Genomic DNA, 26,678 nt, shown 5'->3' on the forward strand with positions numbered 1-26,678 from the left:
GTAAGACACTTAGCTCCTAAACTCAAGTCATCCCAACGTAAAAAATTCCTTTCCATGGATAAGTGTCCTTTATTAAAGACTAAGGCAGAGTGCATTTCTATCTCTATCTACTGTCTGTCGATCCATCCACCCATCCATCTACCTACCTGTCTGTCTGTCTATCCATCCATCCACCCATCCATCTTCCTACCTATCTGTCTGTCTATCCATCCATCCATCTACCCCTAGTCCCCCACCCACCCATCCATTCATCCATCTATCTATCTATCCACCCATCTATCTATCTATCCATCCATCCATCTATCATCTATTTATCTATCTATCATCTACCTACCTACCTACCCTCTATGGTGCTAAAAATCAAACTCAGACTCTGTGTTTACAAGGCATGCACTCTCTCACACATTAAGCTTCAGCTGCAGGCCCATTGATTTACATCTAAATGCGTTTTTATGGCATTTCACATTGTGCAAGCATAAATTTAAATGTAGTCCGAAGCTTTGTGATCCCTGATCCCCTGTGGCTTGAGAACTAGCTTGTGGCATGACAGTCTGGAGTGCGTTGTACTCCGTGTTTCCAGAGCGCCTGCTGGGGTGGACTGCCGGTGTTTGTAGCAGGCTAGGCTCCGCTTCGGCTCCATGCTCCATCCACTCCACACTGAACAGAAAAGGCAACACACAGGCCCAAGTTCAGCCCTGAACGCATGCAGGACCCATTTAAAACTCACCGGAACCTTGCCATGTCAGCTTTGTCTCCATGGAAATCTTGATTTCGTTCACGTTTAGGAAATGATGAGGACTGGGAGCACTCAGGACAGGGCGTCGCAGAAGGAGAAAACCCCAATGAAGGGACCACAAGCGCTTCGGCTGTAGCCACCACAGAAGTGTTAGCCGAGAATACAAACTCCACCCTCACGGCTGACCCCCCGGGCCAGCTGGAATTCCTACTGATGGTGGCACTCCCCCTGGCTGCACTGGTCATCCTTGTGTCAGTGGTGCTCATGGCTGCCTACTTCAGAAGCAAGAAACCTGAACGAGGTAGGCGGCTCTGGCGGCCCTGGGCAGACAGTCACTTTGCACCTTACTGGGCCGCCTGAACCAAACTCTTCTTTCTCTCCTGCAGAGCCTTCCAGCCAAGGATCCCAGAGTGCCCTGCAGACCTGTGAGTATGGGGCTGGCATTTGCTGGGGGCTGTAGTGGAGGTAGTAAGTGAAGAGCGATATACCTTACTGACGTCTTCAAGAAGCCCACAGCGCCATAAGCTGTTTGGTTTTTTCTTTTAAGTTTTCAGTCTGCATTGGAGTTATAATGTCCTGCTGCTGTGGGAGCATGGCTGGGACCAGGGTTCTGGAAAACCTTAGCCACTAGAACAGTGTGGCCTTTCGCTGTGTGAGAGCAAATGGTGAAGTGCAAGTCAGGTTGGGGTTCAAGGCTGAAGGGTTTGTCACTTTCCTGTGACAGCAGAGCACGTTTCTACAATGGGAGTTACTTCCCCCACCCCACCCCCAGCTGGAAAGGGTGGAGAGAAACACCCCCCTTGTTCCCACTGAGCTGCAAATCTACGGGAATTTCTGACTGACTAAAGATGGCTGACTGAAACCAGATAGGAAACTCCCAGCCACAGGCACACTCTCAAAGGATGGTGCAGAATGAGTGAACGCTGGAATTCAGGGTAGCGCTGGGGCCCAGGCAAACTTGGGATGTTTTGACTGGGCAGGAAACTATGACTGGCTCCAGTTTGTTTTTAGTTACATTTATCTGTGAGTGTGTGAGCATGCATGTGAGCGTGCGTGTGAGCATGCATGTGTGCGTGCGTGCAAATGGGTACATGTGGAAGTCAGACAAGTGCTCAAAGGAATTGCTCTTCTCCTTGCACCTCTTGGGTCTAAACTCGGTTGTTAGTCTTGGCAGCAGGCACCTCTACCTACCGAGCCTGCTCACTGGCCCAGGCTTTGGTTTTCAAACTGATGCTTCTAGAAGCCATTTCCAGGTTCATTTAGAGAGTGGCTCTTCTCCAGATGCGCAGGCAGACTCACGGAGAAAGCCCATCTGTGTCCTCCAGGCCTGCTCACAGGCCGCCTGGCTTCCTTGCTATCTGTCCCTCACAGGACAGGAGCTGTAAGGACTCTCTGCAGGGCAGATGAGGTGAGAGGTTCCGAGGAGGAAGCACTGCCCTTCTCTCTCACAGAGGGAACTGTAAAATACACAAAGGAGGAAGAGGAAACCCGGTCTCCACCTCGGGATATCTCAGGGTAACCTAGCAACAGTGGTCTAGGGAGCTCCTCTTTAGTCTACAGTCAGAGCAAGACCCAGTGGGGCTGCCTGGACACCCTTCCTTGTCCTTGCCTGGGCTGGACAAGAGCTCCTCCACTCCAGCAGTCCTCCTGCGTCAGCCTCTCACACAGCCCTCCACAGAGCTCTCACACAGAGCTCCAGGCACGCAGTGCTACACCCGCCTCTCTCCTTTCCTCCCTTTCTATCCTCAGGGGAAGTGGGAGTTCCCTCTCAAACCTTGAACCCAGCAGAGCCCAGGGCTGGGCCTCCAGCCTCACACTAAGCTCGCAGGCTTTCTAACTCTTTGAACTCTGGCCTTCTAGTCTTTCACCAGCATTTGCTTGTGAGGGGCAGCCCCGCCCTCAGCATTCTCCAAGCGCCCCACGCCCTGCCACCATCCAAGCACTGCTGGTTCAGAGCCTGCCCTGACGTCCAGGATGCCAGAGGCCTGGTGGATGTCCCACTCCTTCTTGTCTGCTTGGCAGACAAGAGCTCTCAGGTTTCATGACGTTTGGGCAGAGTTCAGCACCACTTCCTTCATGTTGCCCCAGCTCTTGGTCCCCGCTACTGCTCACGGGTCCGGTGCTGGCCTCACAAGGACAAGCAGTTTATTTTCTGTTGGGCTGTCACACTGTGTTCTCTTTGAAGTCCAAAAGAACCAAGAACTTGTCTCATCCCTCTTGCTCGACAGACGCCGAGGCCTGGAGGTGAGAGAGTCAGTGGAGGCACACAGCTTGTCCCTTTAAGTCCGTGATCCCTCTTACTTAGCTTCCTCAGCTGTAAAATCGGTTAATTCAACACCCACCTCATAGGGCTGTGAGAATTAAAGGAAGTTATGTAGTTTAACAATGCCTCGTTTTTAAACACATACTCTGTGCTTCCTAAGGACATTCTTTAGACACACGTGTGTATATCCATGTGGGGTTATATGTATCAGGTTTACACAGGGGCCTCAGAGACGTCAAATCCCCTGGCACAGGAGCTGCAGATCGTTGTGAGCCATCTTGTGGTGCTGAGCCCTGACCTTCTGCAAGAGCAATAAATGCTCTTACCCTCAGCCAGCCTCAGGCCCTTCACTCATCACCATGTTTAGCTAAAGCAATGCATATTCTGTAGTATGTTTGCTGCTTGGTGCGGGCTGTTGAATGAATGAATGAACGTCCAGATCTTTATTTTTTTAAGAAAAATTTACACTCTTAGAGGTAAAAAGAAATTTGCCAACCCCCATGGTGACGCAAGCCTGCCGTCCCAGCACTCCGGAACTGTGTGTGGAGGCCAGAAGACATCTGACCTCAGAAACGCCACCTGCCTCCTTTGTGACAGTGACCCACATTTGCTGCCAATAAGTTTTGGCACCTGGCCAGCAAACCACAGGGACTCTGTGTCCACCCGCAGGGCTGGGACTGCAAGCATGGGCCCCGCGTCCTGGGCAGTGCTGAGGATTGAACTCACGTCCTCGTGTTTGTGAGGCAAGTACCTCACTGGCTGAACTGCCTCCTCTGCCCCAGAGAAGCTCCTGATAGCAACCTTTGACTTTTTCCATACTAACCACTACTTTTAAATAAGTACAAATCCCCTTTTCTCAAACCAAATGCTGAAATGTTAAATACCTCTTAGGAAGTCTACTCACCCACATTTAGCATAATTTAAGTTCAAAAACACTTTAAAAAATTTGACTTCAGGGAAAATAAAACTGTCCCACTAAGTCAGGCCAGTGGTTTGCTTTAGGATGAGCCCAGAAAGCAGAAGTGTACAGACTGTTTCCATCCCAGACAAGGGAGCCTCATCCCTTCCTCCACATCCAGGAAGTAAGTCTGTACCTTTGCCATCTGGAGAGAACCTGACTAACACTTTTAAAACAACACTCGCTGGAAGTTGTCCTGCGTCTGTGTGCTGAGGAAGGACTCATGGCCTCGGTCACAGGAGGCTGCGCCACTGAGGCACGGTCCAGCCCCTAACCCACCTTTTCTCTTTTCGTACTCGGGACAGGGGAGCACTGTGTAGCAGGACAGGCTGCTTCTTCCATGCTGGCCTCAGCATTACACTTGTGGCTGATACTTAATGCCTGGAAAGGGTCAGGAGTGGGCTGCATGAGGAGCGCAGAGCAGCACGTCTGCCTCTCTTCAGAGCCAGAGTTTACTGGGCAACAGCAGATCCACAAGGTGGTGGTTTGTTTGCGGCAGTTTTCCAGCTAACACTGCTTTTCCTGCCATCAGAGCAGGCAGTTTTTACACTCCAGTCCTTATGATGTTAAATTCAATCGGAATAGTATAGATCACAGAGCAAATCTCTCTCTGTCTGTCTGTCTATCTATCTATCCTCTATCATCTATCTCCATCCATCCATCCACCCACCCATCCATCCATCCATCCATCCATCCATCCATCCATCATCCATCCATCCATCCATCCCTAATGTCTATAAAGGGTTCAAGGTTTTCCAAAGAGGGCTGAGAAGCCAACGCTGGGAACCTGATAGGTCTACAGTTTCTGCAGGATAACATGGCGCAGGATGGAGTTCTGCCATGGAATCAGGCTGCTGGGTCAGCTTGGAGCTGCCCAAGCGAGGTGCAGTGGAGGCTGTAAAGGCCAAGGGCAGAATGAGGGCTGGGATGGACAGACAGACAGCAATTCTAGTAGGCTGTACTGACCGCTGGGGCAGTCTGAAGTTTTCTGCCTATCAGCCCCTTCACACAGATGCACACAAGCACTCGAACACACACACGCACACACGTGCACGCATTCGCACGAACGAAGGCATGCAGAGTGGTCAGATCACAGCTGGGCTGTTTCCATCACAGGGTCAGCTGTCTGGCTCTACATTCAGGTGAGGGATCTATGGTCTCTTCAGCCTGTTGTGTTAGATAACTTCTCGGGTCCGGCTTTCCTGTTGTGGTTTAATACACCCAGGGCACCTACAGTCCCAACTTCCTCCGCTAAGTTTACAGCGTGACACATTTTCCTCTCGCAGTAAGTTACCAGCGCAGGCCTTGTGGGTAGTCCTGGACAGGTGGTGTCACTCCCAGGCCCACCCTGGGCTGCAGTCATCCTCCACCTTCAAAAGGAGGCAAATTCTACGTGCAGAATGTGATCTCTGAGCGAAAGACCCAGTCTGGAACAAACACAAACAAAAGCCTTTTGGTTTTAATGATCTAGAGTAAGCTAGGGTCGGGCATGGCCCTTCTCAGCTTTGTTGCTCTGTTCTGGGTGTCTCTTCAAGAAGTGCTGAGAAGGCCTGGGCAGGAAGTCCTCCCTGAGAACAGACTGTGGCTCCCCTACTGGCCCACTCCACCGCAGGATGCTTGGCTCCGCTCAGTGAAGCTTCTGCTCAGCCCAGACACCTGGTGGCCAGAGCTTCCTGTGGCTCCCCGCCGTGTCACCCCCCCCCCCGTACCACCCCTGTGCCACCCCCACCCCCCCTGCACCACCACTGTGCCGACAGTCCCACAGCAGGGAGGAACTGGAGTGGGTCCTGTCAGGATATGTGGTTCTGAGGCAGAAACAGAGGAGGAAGACAAGGTAGGGCCCGGGGAGGGACTACAGCAGGCTGGGAAGGGACAAGATGCACCTGGGTGGGGTGCACTGAGCTGGTGGCTGTAAATACAGAGATGTAGGCCAGGCAGCGGGGAGGCAGGCGGGACCTGATTGCTGAGGACAAGTAACTGGGCACCTCCTGGCTTACCGCCTGCTCCTGTGCAGTCTCCAGATGTGTTTCTGTTGCCATGGTGGCTGGGGCTGGGTAATGGCCCTGGAGCAGGAAAGATGAGGCCACAGAAGGCTTTTTGCTGTTTTAATACTGATTACGGAGCCTCTCATTTGGTGTATCTGGAGCACTTTGGTAATGGAGTTTTAAACTTTTCCATCATCTGCATGCAGGTCAGCTCCTGCTCACCTCCGAGCCTGTGGGAGCCCAGATTAGAGAGGGCTGTGCTCTCTGAGAAATCAGTGGGGAAGTGAGTAAGCAGGGAGAAGGGGATTGGTGGGGGTGGCAGGGCAAAGTGGGGGGTCTTTATGTGTCACCTGTAGAGAGTTCCAGCTGTGCAGGGCTTTGTCTAAAGTAAAATCCTTTCAGGAGATAGCCAGCAACCCTTAGACTAAAGCTGTGCCTGAAGGGCCAGTTGGCGGAATGCTCCCCTGTATGCTCAAAGTCTCAAGTTTGGGCTCCAAGCACTGAGAAAACCAGGGGTGGTGATACATGCTGATCATGCCTGTGCAGGCAGCCAAGAAGTTCAAGGCCATCCCCAGCTATATAGCAAGTTTGAAACCAGCCTGAACTATGTTAGGCCCCATCTTAAACAATGACAGCAAAACCGTGGGCACAAAATGTGGGATGAAGTTGTTCTACCCTCCTCCTAAGTTTCTGGGGGTCAAGCACCTGCAGGAGGTTTCAGATTCTATTCAGGGGTAGAAGACAGAACTCACAGTGTCTTCAAGGCAAGCAGTGGTGCCACAAAGCCTGCACCAGCACCAGCTTTCCTGGATCAGCCATGCCACCAAAGCTTGCTAGGACATAGCCTGTGCCACGCTGAGCTCAGTTCCAGGTGCCTGCTGGCCCTGTTTGCTCCCTGATGACTGTACTTCCTAGCCTAGACACAAGGTGGCCTCTGGTTGTCAGGGGTCAGGGGCATCCGACTCCCTGGGAACCTTTCCCACTTGTCATCACTGATGGCAAGGATGTTGGTCTCCCTGCCACGCTAAACAGAGCTTGCTTGGGCCAGGCAGCAGGCTCTGGCTCTTGCCACCTGTTCATCTGGAGTCTTACACACGCCGGAGCTGCTCTGTCAAGTGGTACCTGACTCCCACTGCAGTCGGCAGCCATCAAAGGCGGCTAGTTAGAAGTCCCACTATTATAACAATGATTGGTCCTAAAGATCAGACGAGAATTTAACTGCATTGCTGGACATCTGAGGGTCAGACCTATTCATCTGTCCAGTGACTATTTCCTAGCTGTTCTCCAGGCACTGCACTAGCAGAATGCAGGCTGGGGCATGCCACGGTGAGCAAGACAGATGCTGTCCTGGCCCGTGGGAACTCTGCTCTAGTGGGAGAGACAGATGAAGCAGAATTAAACAGATGGTCTAGCAGGTGAGGAACTGTCCAGGACTGTGAAGGAAGCAAGCAAAATGCAGAGCCAGGGGCCAACAGGACAGCTGGACTTTCTGAAACAGAGGTGGGATGACAGACTGAGAAGGGAAGGGATCCAGTCACCCAAAGAACAGGGTAAAGGGGCTTCCAAAGGTACCCCTGACAGAGTCACCCATGAGGCTCAGTATTCAGGACAGTGCTCCATTAGGAAATGATGCCGGAGCATTATTTTGTTGAAGGGTCAAGAATCAAGCTCTTGTTTTCACCCCCTCCTTTCTTTGTTGAGCATGCTTTCCCTCTTGGTGTGGATACAGGAAGGAAAAGGAAGGTGAGCACTCTTGGGGAACACCATTTAAAGAGAGCAGAGTCCGAGCTTCCACGAGGGTTTGGACCTGGTTTCAGCATGGCCATTTGTACCGTGTGGCTCGGAGGCTAATGACTGCGCCTTTAAAAACGTGGATCGTGGGTGTAAGTGGGTGAAGGTCCGAGTTTGACCCACATGGTAGGAGATGGCCAACCAACCTCCACAAACTGTCCCCTTGTCTCCACAGAAGTGCTATAGGCCCCTACACACAAAATAATAAATACGGTAAAACGGTGACTCACTTGTCAACATTTCCCTTTCCCACTGTAAAGGGGACTTAGAGGCTGCTGTGACAAATCCTTGCAGGTGATAAAGCTGACATGACCCTGTGTTTATTCTCTTTCAGGTGAACTAGGAGGTGAAAACCTGAAAGTGTGAGTCCTCCCTGCCCGTCTTCAGTTCCTGTTGTGTGGACAAGGATAGTCAAGGGGGAGAGATGAGAGAGCTGTTAGTCTCCCCCAGCTGCTGCTGTGGAAGTCTGGCGGCTTTCTCTTGTGTCTAGTGTCCCTGGGCTTTGACGGTCCCCACTGTCACGGGAAGATGCGTCTTAGGGGTCTCTGGCTGTGTCACCTTCCAGAAAGGAGCTTTGTTGGCTGCCACCAGTGCCAAATGCATAGCAGTTAGATACTTTGGCCCTGGCGAACACCACAGACATGGAGTGACCGCCCCTGCCCCTCCCTGGTGTGGACATTGCCAGCTTCATCTTTCGAATGCAATGCCCACTGTGCCTTCAGAGCTGGGGTCTGGCTCTGTCCATCCTGACCAAAGCTCCTGCCTACTGTCGCCTACTGTCCTTACCCCAGCCTGGGAGATAGTTAGAAAAGCCTGGGCGTGGAAGGAGACCAGATGAAAGTGGCCTGCTGCTTGGCCTCTTACTCTGGGTCATTGATCAAAACTCCAAGAAAAGAGAAGTGAAACTAAGGCCTGGAAGCTAAATGAGGCAATCGTTGAGCCCCCCACCTCCCTCCCGGCAACCAGGGAGCAGCTTCTCTTTCAGCCCATTCCCCGGCCTCTGTGACGACCTCTGTGATGTGCAGTCTGGCCTTAGTGACAGATGAGGGTTTGTTGCAGATTTTGTCTTTCTTCCTGTTAGAGTTTGGTACTCTTGTTGAGGGCAAACCCCGGGCTAGCCTGGGGTGCCAGACACGGAATCTGGTTGTTTCCAACTAGCCCGTGTTCTAGACTCTCCCCAAATGAAAGCCTGCCTGCTGAGCCTTTTCTTTTTGAAAACACTCATTTCTGCTCTCTGTCCAGCCCTATTTTTGAAGAGGATACACCCTCCGTGATGGAAATAGAGATGGAGGAGCTTGATAAATGGATGAACAGCATGAACAGAAAAGGTACGTGAAAGCCCAAAGTGCTTCTGTGCCTCTGGTAACGGAAGGCCTGGCGGCTGCCTCGGCATTGTCAGAACTCAGAAACCATCATGTCACAGTCCTGAAAGATCCGTTTTAATCACAGTCACGGTGTGTGGTTGCCTCTGGGTTTTATTTGTGTACAGGTTGTTGAAATGGGACTTTTCAAGAAGAAATGGAGCTATTTATTTGTTTCTTTCTGATTATGCGGGCATGTGTGTGTGGATGTGTGTGTTTGTGCGTGTGTGTGTTGCTGGGACTCAAACCCCAGCCTCTAACATGCACTGAACTGCCTCCACAGCCTTCACCTTTCCAGTCTGGGAAGGAAACCTGGTACCAAAATTATCTGGTGGGGAAAAAAAAATCAGACATGAGCTTAATATATTCTTAAAATCAGGGAATTTCAGTCCGTTTGTGGTTATACAACTGCACTGAGTGTCTTGACACAAATCGCTTCCGGTACTAAGGTGTCAGGGCTGCGTGCCTGTCTCCTATAAACACGCACACGAGCACGCACACGCACACAGTGTGGCAGACGAGAAGGGTGTTCCCTGGGGTGGGTGCTCACCCCCACCTTCCTGGCCCTTCTGCTGCGGAGCCGCCCCGCAGCCCCTCAGCGCATGGCCCTGCGGCCCCTGTGTCCTAGAGGCACACCCTGGCTTTCAGAGCGCAGTGAGCAAGCAATGATGCAGCGTGCCCTTCGGGGGGGGGGGGAGGAAGACTGCGCTCTGCGGGGCCCGTGCTCTCCCGTCTCAGCAGCCTCACGGCATTGAGCGTGGACGGTGGGGAGGGAAAGCCGTGCTGGCGACTAAGAGTGCGTTTGTTTTCTTCTGTCCTAGCCGACTACGAGTGTTTACCTACTTTGAAGGAAGAAAAGGAGCCAAACCTGGGCCCGAGGTACTTGGGATTTCTACCAGGAACCGTGAGGGGTGGAAGAGGGTTTCGGCCATTGTGCAGCGTTTGGTTTGCCTTCTTGGCGCCTGGCAATTCAACATGTCAGCGTACACGGAGGAGTGTGTTCCCAGGAAGTGTGTTTGGGAAAATACAAAGTAGCCCGTTATCTGCTGACGTTTCGGAGACATCGTTGAGCCGGCCTTTGGTTGAGCCCTAAAATTTGCTGATCATAGCAAATTGAGTCAGGAGGTTACTTTGCCTTGGGTAGAGAGACCTGTGGTGAGAAAACGGATGGAGGGGAGCGCCCCAAAGTGTGTGGTTTGCAACAGTCGTGACTAAGAGGAACATTTTTAAGAAGCAAACAAACAAAGGCCCTAGACCACCTGGTCTGGATTATCAGCAGGGAAAAATAAGTGGAAATTAAACGTCTATCCCCTTCCGCCACTAGGTGGCTCTGCTCCATAGAAAATTTCCGTGCCCTGGGGCCAGGTGTGATCATTAGCACTGACAGGGAAAGGATGCTATCTGTGCGGAGGGAAGTTGGTCAGATTGCTTGGTTTGTGGAGGGAGGACGAAGGGATCAGAGGGGAACTAGCTCTTCAGGGGGTGGCCCCTGGGGTGACAAAGATGACCGGACAGCAGGGAAGTCAGGCTGTGACGGGACGGGACTCACGTTAGATCACAGCGAACGAAGCTTCAGCACGGTGAGCACCCGGGAAAACACATTATCACCGCTCACTTCTCTCAGGTGCCCCAGAACGCAGTCACGTGGCACCAGGCCGTCCTGAGCCGAGCACCGCAGGCAAAGACTAATGGTTAGGGTTTCCCTCGGGGTCCTTGTCCTGGGTCTAGACTCCCAGCATTCCTGCTGTGCCACCTGGTAGCGCACCAGCCTGCAGCCCTCGCTGCCACAGACCAGCACCATCCACACCCAGGCAGCCTCCGCTCTGAGCCCAAAGTCTGCTCTTAGAGAGTCCATCTGTGCTAGCTCCAGGGTCTATATGTGCTACCATTCATCACTAGTTCAAAACCATTCTCTCTCACTAAACGAGATTCCAGGTAGTAACAAGAAGGCAGAAGAAACATAAATGATGCCAGTTACACGACAAAGGTCTCTGTGGAGGAGCCTTTCCCACGTACTTTAAGCTTCCTGATGAGACAGTGCGTAGGTCAATGCAGTCACCCTCCACCCCCGCTAACATCACTGCTGCACCTGAGGAGTGCATCACGTCAGTAAAGGCATGCTCTTGGATCTCACTCTGAAATCACTAACATCGCTGAGGCAAACTGCCTTACAGAATTGAATGGTAATGGATTTAGTTAAAAGTTGGTTTGTTTGGTTTTTTTTTTTAAATATAGAGAAGTTGGTTTTTGAAATAAGCTATCTATTAAGACAACAACAACAACAAAGTCCCCGTCTGTTTGGAGAACTGTTTTACGTGAACTGGTTGTTTTTCGAGTGAGTCTAAGAATTCCTCGGTGGGCCTGGAACCACCCGGCAGAGCTGCACCCCTGTGTGGGAAGCCAGCCCTGCAGTTCTAGGCTGGCCAGTGTGTTCCACAGGCACACGACAGGGAGAGCAGAATGAGTCCACAGCCAGCTGTCACGTGTCCTTTGCCCTTGCACGTACACAGCCCAGCTCACCATCCACACCTTCCCACAGGGGACACATTTGTCACAACCCACAGATAAGTGGTCCTCAAGTCTGTGGGCACCAGTCCCTGAGACACCCCCCTTCAGGTACACGGAATGCTTCAGAGAGCGGAGCAGCGACTGAGAAGTGAGTTTGATGGATGGCGCTCTTGTCCTTCCTCCTGATAAATGGAGATGTGTGGGATCTAGCTGCAGGGTCCCCTTTGGATGTTAAACTTCCAGGGCAGGCAGAGGGCAGGCGTCCCTTTGGATTCTCCACCATCCACAGAATCCACCCAGCCTCGATTTTCACTTCCCATCCTCACTGATTACCCTTTTCTGCTCCCCCTCCTTCTCTCCTCTCCTCTCCTCTTTTTCTTCCTTTCCTCCTTTCTCCTTCTCCCAGTGCCTCTTTCTTTGACTCTTTGATCTTACTATGTAGATCAGGCTGGCCTTGAACTCATAATCTTCCTGCCTCAATTTCCTGAGTGTTAGGATGAGGGCAGTATTGACACAGATTGGCAATATGTATGTGTATGCACACACACACACACACACACACACACACGTTGTTTTTAGGGTATGTTAATTGCACAAAATAATAGGTCTCATTGTTACATTTTCATATACTCATTTACTATACTCTGACCAATCAGTCCCTCCATTATCATCTCCTAACCCTTTCCCTCAGAGTGGACATTTTTCTTAAACTATAGAATCTGCTTTCTGGTATAAGACTGGAATTCCAGGCCTTGCACCTGCTAATTCAGTGTTCTACCTCTGTGCACATGCTTAGCCCCAAAATAAGATTTTAGTAAGGACCAGCTATGTGAGAATACTGCAAGATGTCTGCAGTAAGGCTATCGTGTTTAAAAACCAATGATAGGAAAAGACAAGCGAGTTCAGAGAAGAAGTTCTATATTATTTCCTACCTTAGTGACCTTCCCATAATCCCCTGGTACTGAGCTGTGCCACACAGAGGCATCCTATCAGTGGTGTTCAGAGCCAGGAGGAGGACAGAGGGAGGGGCAGCCCAGAGTTGAAGGGTGATAAGAACATCCATTTGGTGAGCTTTACCAGCTGTTCAAAGTCTCCAGACAAAGCGTGCTCCTTCCCCATAGGGCCCCACCCGACACGCACAGCACCGCCATTCCTCCAGGTAGTGGTGCGGTCCAGACAGAGTCCGCCCAGCCTGCCCTCTCCAGGCGGCCGGCTTCTTCCTGCCTACTGACTCATGTCTGGTCGGACATTCGGCGCCCTCCTGAACCTGGACGGCCTGGGCACAGACAGGGAGGTGCCAGCCTCTGCTCCTCCCCCTGCCGCAGCGGGAGCATTTCTGTGTGACAGTGCGGAGGAAGGTTGCGGCATTAGGAAAGGCCTGTGGCCCTGCCAATGCTTCCTCTGTTGGCTCCCTCACATCCAAAAGCATCATTCAAAGCAACAAATGTTAGGACTGACTAGCCGGGGTAGAGCTGGATGACTGTAATCCCAGCACTTGGGGGGCCGAGGCAGGTGGGTCTCTGCAAGTTCAAGGCCAGCCTGGTCTACAGAGAGAGTTCCAGGACAGCCAGGGCTATGAAGAGAGCTCTGTCTTGAAAAAAAAATTTTTTTGCTCAAATTGGTATCATAAGGAATACAAAATATTAGTTTGTGTTCTTCAGATACCCAGAACGACAGTGTTACAGACACTCAGGTGTGTGTGTGTGTGTGTGAGTGTATGGGTCGGATTATGTCTCTACAGCAGGCATGAGCTCTTTGTCTTGTGCTGACTCCGAGCCTCATTTCTCGCCCCGCCCAGGCCAGGCCTGTGTCGGGAAGAAGGGACTTTGCATTGATGAGAAAGGAACTTGATCTAATTGTTACGTGACTTCGTGCCCAACTGAACTGTCCACTCTCGGGAACGGAGCCCAAGCCCTGTGACCCGAGAAGGGCTGAGTGCTGGCATGTGGCCAACTCCAGAGACGGCTGCGTGAGCTGTGGCCATTCCTCGGGCTCTGTAAGGCAGACGGGTCGGGAGGGCCGGCCGGCTGTCCATTCTGGACAAATGGAGCCACAGCTCTGAGGTGAGGAGCTGGGGCTGGGTCTGTCCCCATTCTGCCAGCCCTCAGCCCGCCAGCCCAGCGCCTCCTTGGAGAAAATGCCACCACGCTTTGTTTTCCTTTACACCTTGTCCTCCTGTGCCTGTATGTGCGCGTGGAAAGGTGTTCCATGCTCTTCACATGTTTACATAACACCCCTGCACAAATCGCTCTTCAGTGCCACTGTCAGGAGCAGGTTGCTGAGCCCACATGTGCACAGCATGGCAGCGCAGGGGATCTAACTCGGAGCCGCTGCTATTGCAGCTCAGTGGCTGTTCCCCGAGGTGTTTCTCACAGGGAACTCCGGGGTTCGCTAGTTAAAGGTGGGTGGTTTATTTGAGCATTTCCCAGAGATGAGGAGTAACCAGCCGCTGCAGCGACCACATCTGACTAAGTCAGGGATGAGCCTAGGAGGGGGAGTGCCCTGGGTTGCCATGCTGGGGAGGAGGCTGCTGACTCACCCACGAGGCTTGTGGATAATCGCCACACCAGGAGCAGCCGCTCTCTGGGAATGACCCGATGCCCATCAAAGCAGGAGCAGTCTGTGGCGTGCTGGGACCATGTCATGCTGCAGTGATGTTCCAGAGGTCAGAGGTCATGAGTGCTTCTCTCTTGGTGGACTAAATTAAGCAACACTGCTAAAGCAGATGCTTCTCCTTAGAAATTTAAGGTGTGCTTCAGAAGATGTCTCCTTAAAGCCTTTGGGACAATGTTCCAGAAAACCTGCAAACATTTGCCAGTGCTTGGTCTTTGGAACATGAGTCACCAATAGGCGGGTATGTAGGTGCCAGGCCTGTAACATGGGGTTACCTGCATTTTCTCATTTTTTTCCTTGGAGTGTGTGGTGCTGGGGACTGAGGCCAGAGCCTCTGCCATGCCTCACCTCAGCCCTATAAGCTATATAATTATCAAGTGTGTTTTGAGGGTGAGGTCAGGCAAGGAAATTAAAGCTAAGAAAGGTTATCACGCCTTGTCACACAGCAAAGACTTAGCTGGGCCCTGACTGTAATCAACCCCAGCACTCTGGGAGAAAGAGGCAGGTGGATCTCTGTGAGTTCACGGCCAGCCTTGTCTAGAGAGAGTCCAGGACAGCCAGGGGAGGTGAGAGGATGCACTCGATTGTGTACCTACCAACCATCACAACAGCCACACAGCAGGAGCGACTCAGTGCTAACACCCACAAGATTCGAGGACTTAAAAATGCAAACATGTATTTCCGGGGCGAGGGGAGGGCAGTGGGCACAGCGCTGCCTTTGAGCAGGAGAGCCCGAGTGTAAGCCCAGCCCTCATGGGAATAAGGTGGTGGCTTCCACGCTTGACTGTGACCCGGCGCCGTGGAGGACAGAGACGGAGAACTGGGGTGGCGCCAGCTGTCAGCTGAGCTCTGGGCTCAGGAGAGAGTGGTAGAGCAGCACACTGGGCCGCTCCTCCAGCTCACACACTCCCAACACCTGCGCACACACATACGCTCGCCTCAATCTACACACTCATTTTAATTAATTAGTATCTGATGCTGGGACCTGAACTCTGAAACTCTCACATGCTAAACACATTTTCTCATTTTTTTCACGCTTTATTGATGAGCTAATCCTTCAGTCCCTTCTCTGAAGGACGTAAAAGATCTGAGCAAACGGAAGCCATACTGTGCTGCAGAGTCAAAAACAAGAGCGTGAAGTTATCATTTCAACCCATCTCTCCCAAGTCCCAGGGCACTCTGGGAAAAGTCACTGTGCAGAGGGCCAGGATGACCTAAGAGGAAAAAGCCTCTGAGAGCGAGGGCGGGGTATCAGGGCCTGAACCACAGGAAGCAGGCAAGAACGGTGAGCCAGGAGCTGGGCGTGATCGCCCACACCTGTAATCAGCACTCAGGAGGCTGTAAATTCAGGATAATCTAGGCTACAGAAGGAGGCCCTGTTTGGAAAAGCAAAAACCCCAAACCTAGCATGGTGGTATACGCTTATGGTCCTAACACTTGAGAGGCAGAGGCAGGAGGTTGCCACAACTGTTTCTGTTAAAACCATTGGACAGAGCTCAGTCAGTTCTGCAGACAGAACAGGGTCATGCTACATAAGGCCATAAAAGAACATACCATTTGGGGAGCTCTGCTCCACTAAGATGGCCTCTGGCCCTTTGCAATACTGTCTTGGTACCACCCAGTGTTCAAGGAAGGAAGCCTGCACTCAAACACTTTGTTTTCAGAGTGACATAATGAGAGGTTTGTTAGTACCTAACTCTTAGAAAGTGTTGCTTCTTTAGTGTGTGTGTGGGGGGAAGGTGTTGGTGACCAAATCAAGGACCCAGGGATTACATGTGTGAGCAAGCTTTCTGTCACTGAGGTCTACCCCAGAGCCAAACAAACACCTGAACAGTCCATTCAATTGTCCTCATTTAATGTTTCGCCCTAGAGGCCATTCCTTTGCTTATCCCCTGCCGTGGATAGAGTTCTGCCCTCCTCTCCTTCCCCTGAGCTTCCCTTGTCCCCCAGCCCTCCCCCATGTCCCTAGCCTCTCAAGGACACATCTATCCATTGACTGATCTGCCGTCTGCTCTGGTTTGTTTGTACTCTTAGACAGTTCTCACTGTTCCCAGGCTGTGGTGGCTGGGCCTACAGGTGTGTGCCCTCGCTAGGGCACCGTGCTTTACTGCCCTCGACGGCACATCATCTGCTCGCTGTGGTCATTCACGCCAGCCCCTGGAGACAGAGACTGTCAATAGAGATGTGAGAGAATGTGAGGAGGGGAGATACCAAACCCAGAGCAGAAGCAGGGAGCGAGAAGCGGGGCCCTACCTGCTTTCTAGACAGGCATGGGAGCCCCTGACACCCCGGGAAAAAGCCATGACGTCACATATAGGACAAAGATAGCCAAGCTTCAAACAAACAAACAAACAAAGCACAAATTAGCCAATTGCATGGTGATGGTCAGATACCATACCAGCTCTGTAATTTATAATCATTCCGCCCCAAGATGTCTATGATGGAACTGGAAATGGTGCAGAGAACACTCCTTAGTGCCTCCTGAACAAGATGCTGTGGAAAACAAGCCAGGAGCACACAGTCCTGAAGGAAAACAACACATTTTTAAAAACACTTTGGCATTTATTCATAGGGAATGGGATTAGATTTAACTAAAGGCGGGAAACCCCAACTCCATCTGGTCCTCTGCTCATTGCTGGGGAGGGGTTTTGCAGAGCTAGGATTGTGTCTTGGAGTACACGGATCTCCTCCTCAAGAATGGAATCTAAAATTCAAGCTACCCTTGTTTGGGAAATCGCGTGCTGAACAGTGCTGGCTTCCCGGTTGTTCAGAATTTTGAGCCGCGTCTGCAGTCAAGGGGCCACCTGTCCCTTGCCTCCCCTGCTATCACCGTTCTTTCTTTCTTTTTTAGTGAGAACGAATCCTAAATCTGCCTGCTGTTGCTGTTTTCCGAGAGAGCACTTCCAGGGCACCTGCCGGCCTGTCAAGGGAGGACGAAGAGGAGACAAGTTTAATGAATTTCAACTCGGTGTAGACCCAGAACCTTTTACTGTCTGTCCACCGCACCCCTCCAGACGATGCCTCCCCTGGACTTGGAGGCATGTAGTCTTGGAAAGGCCGGGCCGCCTGCCAGCCCACTCCCGGTGAAGAGGGAGCTCCCCCTCCCCGTGTGGTGCTGGGTCTGCTCCATGATGTCCCCTCCCCACGGCCCTCCTCACCCACTCTCCACGGACACCACCTACTACCTAATGGGCCCGGATTTCATCCTCATTAATCATGCCTGCCGACAGGGTGAGTTTATTGATCTGGAACGTTCTTCAAGGACAGCTGTGTCTTGGAAAAGACGCCAAGCAAGGCGGGTGTTCCGTAGCCCCAGCACCCCGGGGAGTGGTCCAGCTTGCCTCTTACCTGCTGAGGAAACGCAGCGGGAAAGTGCAGGCTTCATGGGGGGTCCTCGGAGGACTCAGACCTGTGCTCAGTCACGCTCAGCACTTGGCACACGTGACCTCCCGGCAGACCCTAAACACAGAAGTGACCGTTTCCTTCTGCGCTGAGATCATCTCCGCTCATCACTTGAAGCCGCTGATCTCATGTCAAGCCATGGGCCGGCGGTGCTGTGTGGGCGTGGGGTGCGGGCAGGTTCGGGTCACCTGTCAGCCGCCTGTTCCTCGGGGATCTTCAACTGAGCAGGAAGTAGGTAAGCGCGTGGCAGCTGTGGCTGCGTGTGCTGGGGTCTCTCCTGCGCTCTGCACGCAGCCTTCCTGGAGGGCCGAAGAGTCTCTGACCCTCAGCGAGCCTGGAGGGGGCTATCAGGCCGTCAGAAATGACCATCTACTGCTTGACATCTGTGCTAAGAACAGTGGAGCAAAATGCAGAAGGGCCCACTCGCCTCTCCTCGATGCAGCCAGCCCCGGCTAATCCTTAGTTCTCTAGCTCTGACCTTTAAAGGGCCAGCTAGCAAACTGAGTCCTCCCTTCTCTGGGATGTCGGGTATTTCACTTCGGAAAGAAACAGAGTGAAAATTTTATTTTGCTAACCACATACAAGCTGAGGGCAGACAGGCTGACCGACGGTTGCTGCTGAACTGGGGTCTGGGTCTGAAAGGCTGCCTTCATCTCCACAGAGGCCTCCGGCCTCCTGACCCGGCTCTTGCCTTCTGAGACACGCAGATAATTGACAGGCGGAGCTGGAGGCCAGGGTGGTCTCTCCACAGTGAAAGCGAGCCCTGCTCACGCTGAGTCCCGGCCCCCCGACTGCCCCCGGACTGTGTGTGTCGTGTTCTCGGCTTTCCCACTCTGACACAGCTCTGAGTCACTGCCCCGTGGACACTCACCATCAGTTACAATCTGGCCCATTCTCAGACCTTCACCGGGCGGATACTGCCTACTTAGCCATCTTCGCTGTCTCCTCTGCCCGTGACTGTTGCTTTCAATTTGTTTTTCTTTCTCTGAAAAGTCTAGTTCCTTCTTTCTCAGGGTGTCTAAGATCCCCCCTGCCTCCCCAGGCCTTTGACCTTGACCTGACCCTGTCCAGTATCAGACTTTGGAATTTCTCTGAAGTGTGTGAGCTCTTGGACAGTTACTCTTGATAAAGCAGTACTTGGTGAGGTGATAACAAGATTCTCATTCAATACGTCAAATAACCTCAAACTCCTGAAGAAAAAAATTTACCAGCACGCTCTTGAGTTTACACCTGAGAACTGCGTGGACTTTCCGGGCAGCACTGCACAGGAACTCTCTCCAAAGTTGACTTGTTCTGCCAGGACTTCATGACAGCGGTGTGGGTCAAGAGTCCCTAGGTTAACCCTAGGATCCTGAATCTTTTTCCTTCTAAACAACCAAGCACGTGTGCTGGGCAGGACAATCCAGGACTTTTTGTTGTTGTTTTGGAGACAGCGTTTCTCTTTGTATTCCTGGCTGTCCTGGGCTCTCTTTGTAGACCAGGCTGGCCTCAAACTCATAGAGATGGCCTGCCTCTGTCTCCTAAGTGCTGGGATTAAAGGCGTGCACCACCATACCTGGCTCCAGGAATTTTTAAAACAAAAAGACGGGCCGGAATTTATCGGTTACTGGGCTGTTTGTCTGCGTGCCCACAGCCCTGGGCTTGGCCCCCAGCACTGCACAAACTAGGTGTGGCTGCAGGAAGATCAATCCTACAAATTCAGCTTCGTTCCCAGCTATACAGTGAGCTCCAACACAGCCTCACATCTGTAAGATCCTGACTAAAGACTCATGGTGTGGTGCAAAGTAGATTAATAACATTACCTAGCCAAATTTCTTTCTTCAGAAACTTGTTTCAATAATTATGTAAAAGGAAAAGATCCATTTGTGACTCTTTTAAAAAATGTGTGTTAGTGAGGTCATTCTTTAACAGTTTTATACGTGGGTTTCTGGTTTCTGCAACCCCACCCTCTCTAACCTCTTCCCGCCCCATCACCCTCCCTCCAAGTCTCTTTCCCCAGGCATCCGCTTTGTTTTGAGACACATTGAGTTTAGCCAGGATTGTCTGTGTGGCTGAGGGTTTGGAGCTAGTGGGCTCCTAAGTTCATATACAGCTGAGGACAATGACTGTCCCTCCCCGAGGATCCGTTGGTAGCCAAAAGTTCCTTTCCAGTCGGTGGTTGACTGTTGCTAAGCTCAGTTTAGTGTAGGCAGTCACAGCTCCTGCGCACTTGTGGCTGTACTGCTGTGCCAAGCCAGAAAGGACACCTTTTCACAGCCCCCTCCCTGTCCTCTGGTGCTTCTGGTTTTTCTGCATCCTTTTCTGCCAGAGCTCCTTGAGCTCTGAGGGAGCCAAGCAGAGCGGTGTTTACCCTGGAGTATCTGTAGAAACAAACAGTATTCCTAGCCTTAATCACAGATGCTTCTCTTCCCGGGGGATGCTTAAGCCCATGGCAGCTCAAGCTGGTGCTGAGGGAAAGGGTCAGCCAAGTACTCCACCCGAAGCAGGCCTTTGGGACTCAGTGTCCTGACTCCTCGACAGGAGGGGCATGGTCTGGATGACCTGGCATCCATAGGTGGCACCTCCAGCCTTTGACTTCAGAGCTCTAGCAGTGGAAATAACGCCAACATAGCTAGATGCTGTAAAGAACCGATTTGTTGTGGTTTTGCAATTGGGTTATATAAAGCAGCAATTTGCACCATCTTGGAAAAAGACCTCATGTTGAGTAAACAAAATTCGGTGCTAGTGTCTTCTGTCGGAATGAATGCACCGTCTAACCCTTGGGGAGTGATAAGATGCTTCCCACTGGGAAGACCACGCTGATGTCATCACTGGGGGGGAGCATTGACATTCTATGCCAAATCCAAGAAACACGCGTGACACCTTCGCATTCTGAAGGCGCTCAGGGTGCATTCTGGGCTTTTCTAACCGCTGCAGCAAGCGCCCCTGTAGACTTCTTCGGCCACAATGGCCAGAAGGACGCCTGCAGCCCTCGAGGGCCATCAGCCCGGCTGCTAGTGCCCGCACAGGCGCACAGCCAGCTGCCTGGGCCGGTCATCATTTCAAAGCTCCCTTTGCGGTGCTTGGGCGCTGCGTCGTCTGGTGCTCATATCTGATTTTCCTTTTCTTGCGGGTACTGCTTCTGGACACCGGGGGTTAATTTGGGGTTGTTAGTCCCCTCACCTTTTCTGAGTCATACACTGTTCTCCAGAGGCAGGAATCAACAGAACTGTGCCCGACCTTAGGACACGCTCTGAACTCCAAAATATACCGAAACTGTCAATTCCTAAATCAGAGTCTTGAATTCACAGTGCTTGACCTTGCACGAGAGCGAAAGCACCACTCAGGACTGTAACACGGGTGGATCCGTTTGTTTCATACCCCAGCCCATCTCACACTCAGCTCATCTCACACCATTTTCCTCCACCCCCAGGACTCTGTAAGTAGATTTTTAATGTTCCAAGAGCAATTCTTCGGCTTTCCTTGGGTTCCTGTGTAAGGACTAAGGATGCACACCTACTTCAGAGGAAAGTGATCGAGGCACCATCATCAGATGAGGCCCCTGAAGTCAGAACACAGCGTCTGAAGCACCCAGGCTGCTTGATTAAAGGGCCGGCTTTTGAAATCACCGGGTTGTAGCTACTCAGTACTAATTTAACCCGGCAGTGCACACCCACTACCTCTCGAACTTCTGGCTAACTAAAAACGCTGTATTCTGTCTGTCCACTGGACAGGCAGTTAAGCTGCTTCTTTAGGTCAGTTATATCATGTGACCATGAGTTCGAGGTGTACATCACCTGCCTCTGTCCTAGCAAGGTGTGTATTTCAGGTTGCAGCCCTTGTACAAGAATTGTCCGGTGCTGGTGGGCTGGCCAGGAGGACGGCAGCAGCACCTGTTCCTAGACCTGACCTCCTGAGTTCAATTCCTGGGACCCACAGAACTGGTCCCTGAAGGTTGTTCTCTGACCTCCCCGTGTGAATCATGGTATACACAGACACACACATACACTCTTGTTTAAAGGACTGTCCACCTGGGGACCTGGGTCAGAGGCAAAGCACTTGCCTGGCCTGAGGCTCTCTTCCCAGCACTGCAAGAAAACAATGACAACAAGGATGGAAAAACTGACTCATTGCTGCTGATTAGAACTGATATGTAAAACCGTCCAAGTTTTAAGGTTAATTGAATGTTTTAAGTCTTTTCTTTTCATACATATCAGAATACACATAATTACACTTTCTAATTTGTGGTTTTATCAAGGTCATGGACATGTGTATATGTAGGAATTATTTTCTTCTCAGGTTCATTTTAAACCTTTGTGGCTTTTTGTTTCTTTTTAGTTTTTGTGTATGAGTATTTTGCCTGTGTGTCTGTGCACTGTGCATGGAGTGTCCACAGACACCAGGAGAGGGCTTCAGGTCATCACCGACGGTTATGAGCTACCATGGGGGTGCTGGAAACCAAACCTGGGCCATCTCCCCAGGACCCTTCAGGGGCGATTAAACATAAAAATGAATAAGAACACATGGATTTGTGTACTAAGTTGCTCACTCAGCAGTGATGGGTTGAAAGGAATTTTTACATTTAATTTTAAAATGAAAAACTTCTTCGGTCAGACAAGGGATGTTTGTCATGCCATTGCGTCTACGTCACCAATGTCAACACGTAGGCAAGAGTGTGATTAAAGGCTCATTGTATGTACGTCTTACTGAGGAAAACTCTCCAAATGTCTGTGACTGTAAGAGGAATGGGTACCCTCAGAAGTGGGCTGCTTTCACCCACTTAGCTCTTTAAATAAACAAAACACCTATCCTGAGCACTATTTCAGAATCAAATCTGCTTTATCCACAGCCGTCTAGCCCCCAAATGGAGCTTTTACGTATCTGTAAGATAACATTGCCAGAGCAGAGTTGAACAGTTCCTGAGTGGGGAGTGAGGGCTGAAATAATCAAAGCAAGTCACACTGCACACGGTACCAGTTCAGGAGGGCCCTCGGTAAGACTGCAGCCTGAGTTTATCCCACAATTCCTTTTTTAGGCAAAGCAAAAACAAGTTGTTACACCCGGTTCCCAAGCCCCCAAAAGATCTACAGGAATCGACTCCGTTGCAAAACACATGAGAGTCTTTTTATTGTAAATTACAAGGTGCAGCTTGGGCCCACAACACACCCACCCTGAGCGCTCCGTGCCCAGGTTAGTTGGGTCATTTAAAGGTTCTGGTCCCTCCCAGCATGCCCAAGGCAGGGGCGATTCCTGCCTAGCAAGCATCTATTGGTTAAAATGCTACATTTTGAATCGATTGGCTATAGGAAGGTTCCCAGACCATAATGATCTGGTGTCCCTCCCTAGGGGGATGGTCCAGTTTCCTAGCAACTGTTATCTCTAGTGGGCGGGGGAAAGAATGCAGCAAGGTGGTCCCTCCCCTCAGGGCATTACTGGACTTTTCCACCCACCTACTTTAAGTCTTAATAATAGCTGCTAATTTATCTTTTGGTCTCTCAAAGTCACTTCAATACAAGAAAGAAGTTTGTAGAACTGCCAAACTTGTTTTCTAAAACTACTTCCCTGTGGCAGATATGGTCCAAGGCCACACAAACATAAGGAACTTGGTGAAACTTTCTCTTTTCTCTGCCTCAAGGTGAAGGCCAGGGTGAAAACATATTTTTCGATGAATAACAAAGCAGCTTGACAAACAAGCAGCTCTCCACATAACATCATTCTTGTCTGTCCCCTTTCTTTCTGAAGATTTCCCTTTGGTTTTTGAGACATGGTTTCTCTGTCCTGGAACACGCTCTGTAGACCATGCTGGCCTCAAAGAGAGCCACCTGACTTTGCCTCCCGGTGAAAGCATGTGCCATCATTGCCTGGCCCATTCTGAACATTCTTATATGAATGAATAAAATTTAATTGCATATGGGAATGCAACTTAAAATACTTTTAGTAAAATGCAGAAGAATCCTAGAGCTTAAACCTTCTCTTTCCTAGAGTAGACCTGGCTCTTTGTGGCTGTCACGCTAACCTCATCTTCCACGCTGTAAACCTCATCGCTGATGTCGTGAACCGAATGAGACTGACTTGACAGGTTCATAACACCTAGTAGATGAGAGAAGACATGCTGATGGGTACAGAGAGACAGTTCAGAGCGTGGCAGGCAGGCGCAGGAGGAGTCCGCTACAGTCACAGCAGTTACCGAAGCCGATCACCCCAGGAGACCCTAGAATGAGCCGCAGCCGCCAGCCCTTTCTGTCTCCACCAGAATCGACAGCACAGCAGGTCAGCCTCTGGGCCTGGCAAACAGCAGGCAGCTCCAGAACTGACCAGCACAAAGTTAAAGTCTTGACAAAATTCTACTTTGTTACAAAGTAACTCAGTCTACAACACTAGACACAAGTTAAAGGTTTTGGTAAATGTCTTGTTCTCCAGGCTGGAGCAGAGCCGGGTACTTAAGAATGCTCGCACATCTTGCAGAGGACATGGGCTCTGTTTCTGGCCTACGCTGGCCGGCGCACAACTGCCTGCATCTAATCCAGCTCTAGGGGAGCTGATGCCCTTTTTTTGATCTCTGCAGGCACCTGCACATATGTGGTGCACATACACCCATTAAGATACAGAAACACATCATAAATAAAATCTTCAAATAAGCAAACTATTTGTAACAAACAGAAGAGTCTAGTTGTCTTGAATCTACGTGGTTTTAAGTCCTTCATTCCCTGGTGCCGGCCCTTCATCCCCGAGTTTGCGTGTGCAGAGAGGGTGGCCTCTGGCTCTAGGAGGCACAGGGAACTGGTCCCAGGGTGAGCCTCCCAAGCAGGCCGGCAGCTGTTAGGCAGCCTGTCTCCCGGTCCACTGAAGCAACTTCACCCACGTCACTGGCCAAGTGGTGTGCAAGGCGCTCAGGCACAGAGGACATTGTGCTGGCGGATTATGGCCAACAGTGAAGGGCCCTGTTTCACGGAGCAGGTGTCCAGATAACATTCCCTGCTTCCAGGTGCTAAGTGGCCAACACAGATCCTCTCATTTTAGTCCTGGTGGTGTGTCTGTAAGGTCGTTTAAAGAACTTGTAAGCTCGGTTCAGGCTCCCCCGCATTTGAAGCGCCTGGAGTTTTAAGTACTGCATTGTGTTTCCTTCCCATCCGTTAACAGCAGGACTGTCGGTCTAGCCACTGCTGCCTACAGGACACAGCTTGAGACAAGAACCAGAGGTTGTGGGTTAATAAAGAGAGAAGGCAGAACCCAGGCTGGCAGAGGCGGGGTGAGTTCTTGAATTTGAGGCCAGCCTGGTCAACATAGCAAGTTCCAGAACAGCCAAGTCTACATAGACAAACTCTAAAAATCTACTACCACCACGACTGCTAATAATAATAAATAATAGTGGTAAAAGTAATAAGGCATGTTGCACAAACAGCCTCAGCTTAGAACAGCAGTGATAGGTGCACAGCTGGAATCCTGGGGACTGGGAGGAATGGACAAGGTGCTTGCTGCTCAGGCACACGGTTTGGGTTCAGATCCTAGTACTCGTGGTTACCGGGACTTGCTGGTCACTGGCCTAGCTCCAGACTTCAGGGGAATAAAGTCACGGCTGATAGGGCAGGACAGCTAGTGTCCTGCTCTAGTCTGCACTCCTGGACACGCATGTGCTACACTGTACACATACACCGTACTCTGAACAACATACGCACATGTACATGTGTGAGCAGGTAGGTATATTTTTTAACTCTGTTTACTTGGGTTTTTATATCTACCACCCTTCTCCACCCCCAATCCCTTCCATCTCCCCAACACTAGGTAGGGAGGTGAGGACAAGGTTAGAGGGGAAGGGAATGTAGACTCTTGAGACTACTTCCTGCTGATTAAGGTCAGGTTCCTTGGGGTAAGTTCAGTCTCTGTCATCAGAATATCTCCAGCTTCTTGTTCTCCTCAAACTGCAACAGCAGCAACCAGGAGCAGCAGGGGGAAACAGCAGCTACAGCAGCTGCAGCAGCCTCAGCCTTCTCTTCCTTCTCCTCCACCTCCACTACCTCCTCCTCCTCCTCCTCCTCCTCCTCCTCCTCCTCTTTCTCCTCCTCCCCTTCCTCCCTCTCCTCTTCTTCCTCCTTTTCCTCCTTTTCCTCCTCTTCCTTCCCTCCCCACCCCCCATGCCCCATACCTCTCTGGGCTCTGGCATTTATACCCTCTCAAACATCCCTAGCATTCTGCAGCTGGCAAAGATCACGCCCCTGCTAGTTCACACGCAAATCATAGTCACCTGCTGTGAAAGCGGCCTCTCATCCCACACCTGGGATTAAAACAAAAAACACATTCACATGACATCACTGGGTTTTTAAAGACACCAAGCCTCTCACTACAGATACATGCACAAACAAACCGCATTTCTTGAACCTGGATGCTAGTAGGAGTATGGAGATCAAGGAGAAAATGCAATCCCTCTTTCCAGACTGGGAGGAAGACATTGGGTGCCATGAAGAGGTATACTAAAACACTCTCTGGAACAGATGTTCAGTGTGAGACTTTGTAAGAATCTAAATGGCATAAAATAGCACCTCTTTCACAGCTACAGTCAGTTTGGCGTTTAAAGCTCTCAAGCCTGGCTTGAGCGTAGGACTTGTAGACAACAGGAAAAGCTAGGCTTACCCTGGCTTCGGGTGGCCGGCCCCAGGATGCAATCAGCATTCATACCTCTCAAGACAGAAAGCTTTGGATTGCGGCCACCTGATGCTGCCAGACTGGCCACCTCAGAACCTGGCAGCTTGGATTAACAGTGTGCTCCCAGCAGTGGAGTTCCTGAGGATGGTGCCATGTCTTCCACAGGGTGTCATCCGGGCAGCTCACGTGGGGCTGCAGGCTGCACTCACAGAGCTGTCACTTGTGGCTGGCTGTTCGCTAGAGACCCAGCCATGTGCTTGGTTGCCGACACACATGAATTTCCATGCCCTACTGTGTGTCTTCAAGTTCTGATTACTGGATTCCAAGAGTAAGCATCCCAAGAGGACGCAGTAGAAATGTGTGCGCTTTTAACATTCGTCTCGGAAAGCCTTGTGGCATAACCTCTGTCGTACTGTATTGAGGGAGTACAGAGCGTATGCAG

General features: G+C 51.1%; 1 protein-coding gene across 1 annotated transcript in view; it reads left to right on the forward strand.

Moving 5' to 3' along the window:
- Tmem154 (transmembrane protein 154) overlaps positions 1-22,416 on the forward strand; it is a 40,394-nt gene extending 17,978 nt beyond the window's left edge. Inside the window, exons 3-8 of the mRNA XM_060378636.1 lie at positions 786-1,037; positions 1,123-1,161; positions 8,068-8,095; positions 8,976-9,061; positions 9,916-9,973; positions 17,067-22,416. Coding sequence (XP_060234619.1) covers positions 786-1,037; positions 1,123-1,161; positions 8,068-8,095; positions 8,976-9,061; positions 9,916-9,973; positions 17,067-17,082 — 479 coding nt within the window. The 3' untranslated portion in view covers positions 17,083-22,416. The remainder of the gene's footprint in view (positions 1-785; positions 1,038-1,122; positions 1,162-8,067; positions 8,096-8,975; positions 9,062-9,915; positions 9,974-17,066) is intronic.
- Positions 22,417-26,678: the final 4,262 nt, after the last annotated feature.

The sequence above is a fragment of the Meriones unguiculatus genome, chromosome 2, assembly GCF_030254825.1.
Source record: "Meriones unguiculatus strain TT.TT164.6M chromosome 2, Bangor_MerUng_6.1, whole genome shotgun sequence".
Lineage (NCBI taxonomy): Eukaryota > Metazoa > Chordata > Mammalia > Rodentia > Muridae > Meriones > Meriones unguiculatus.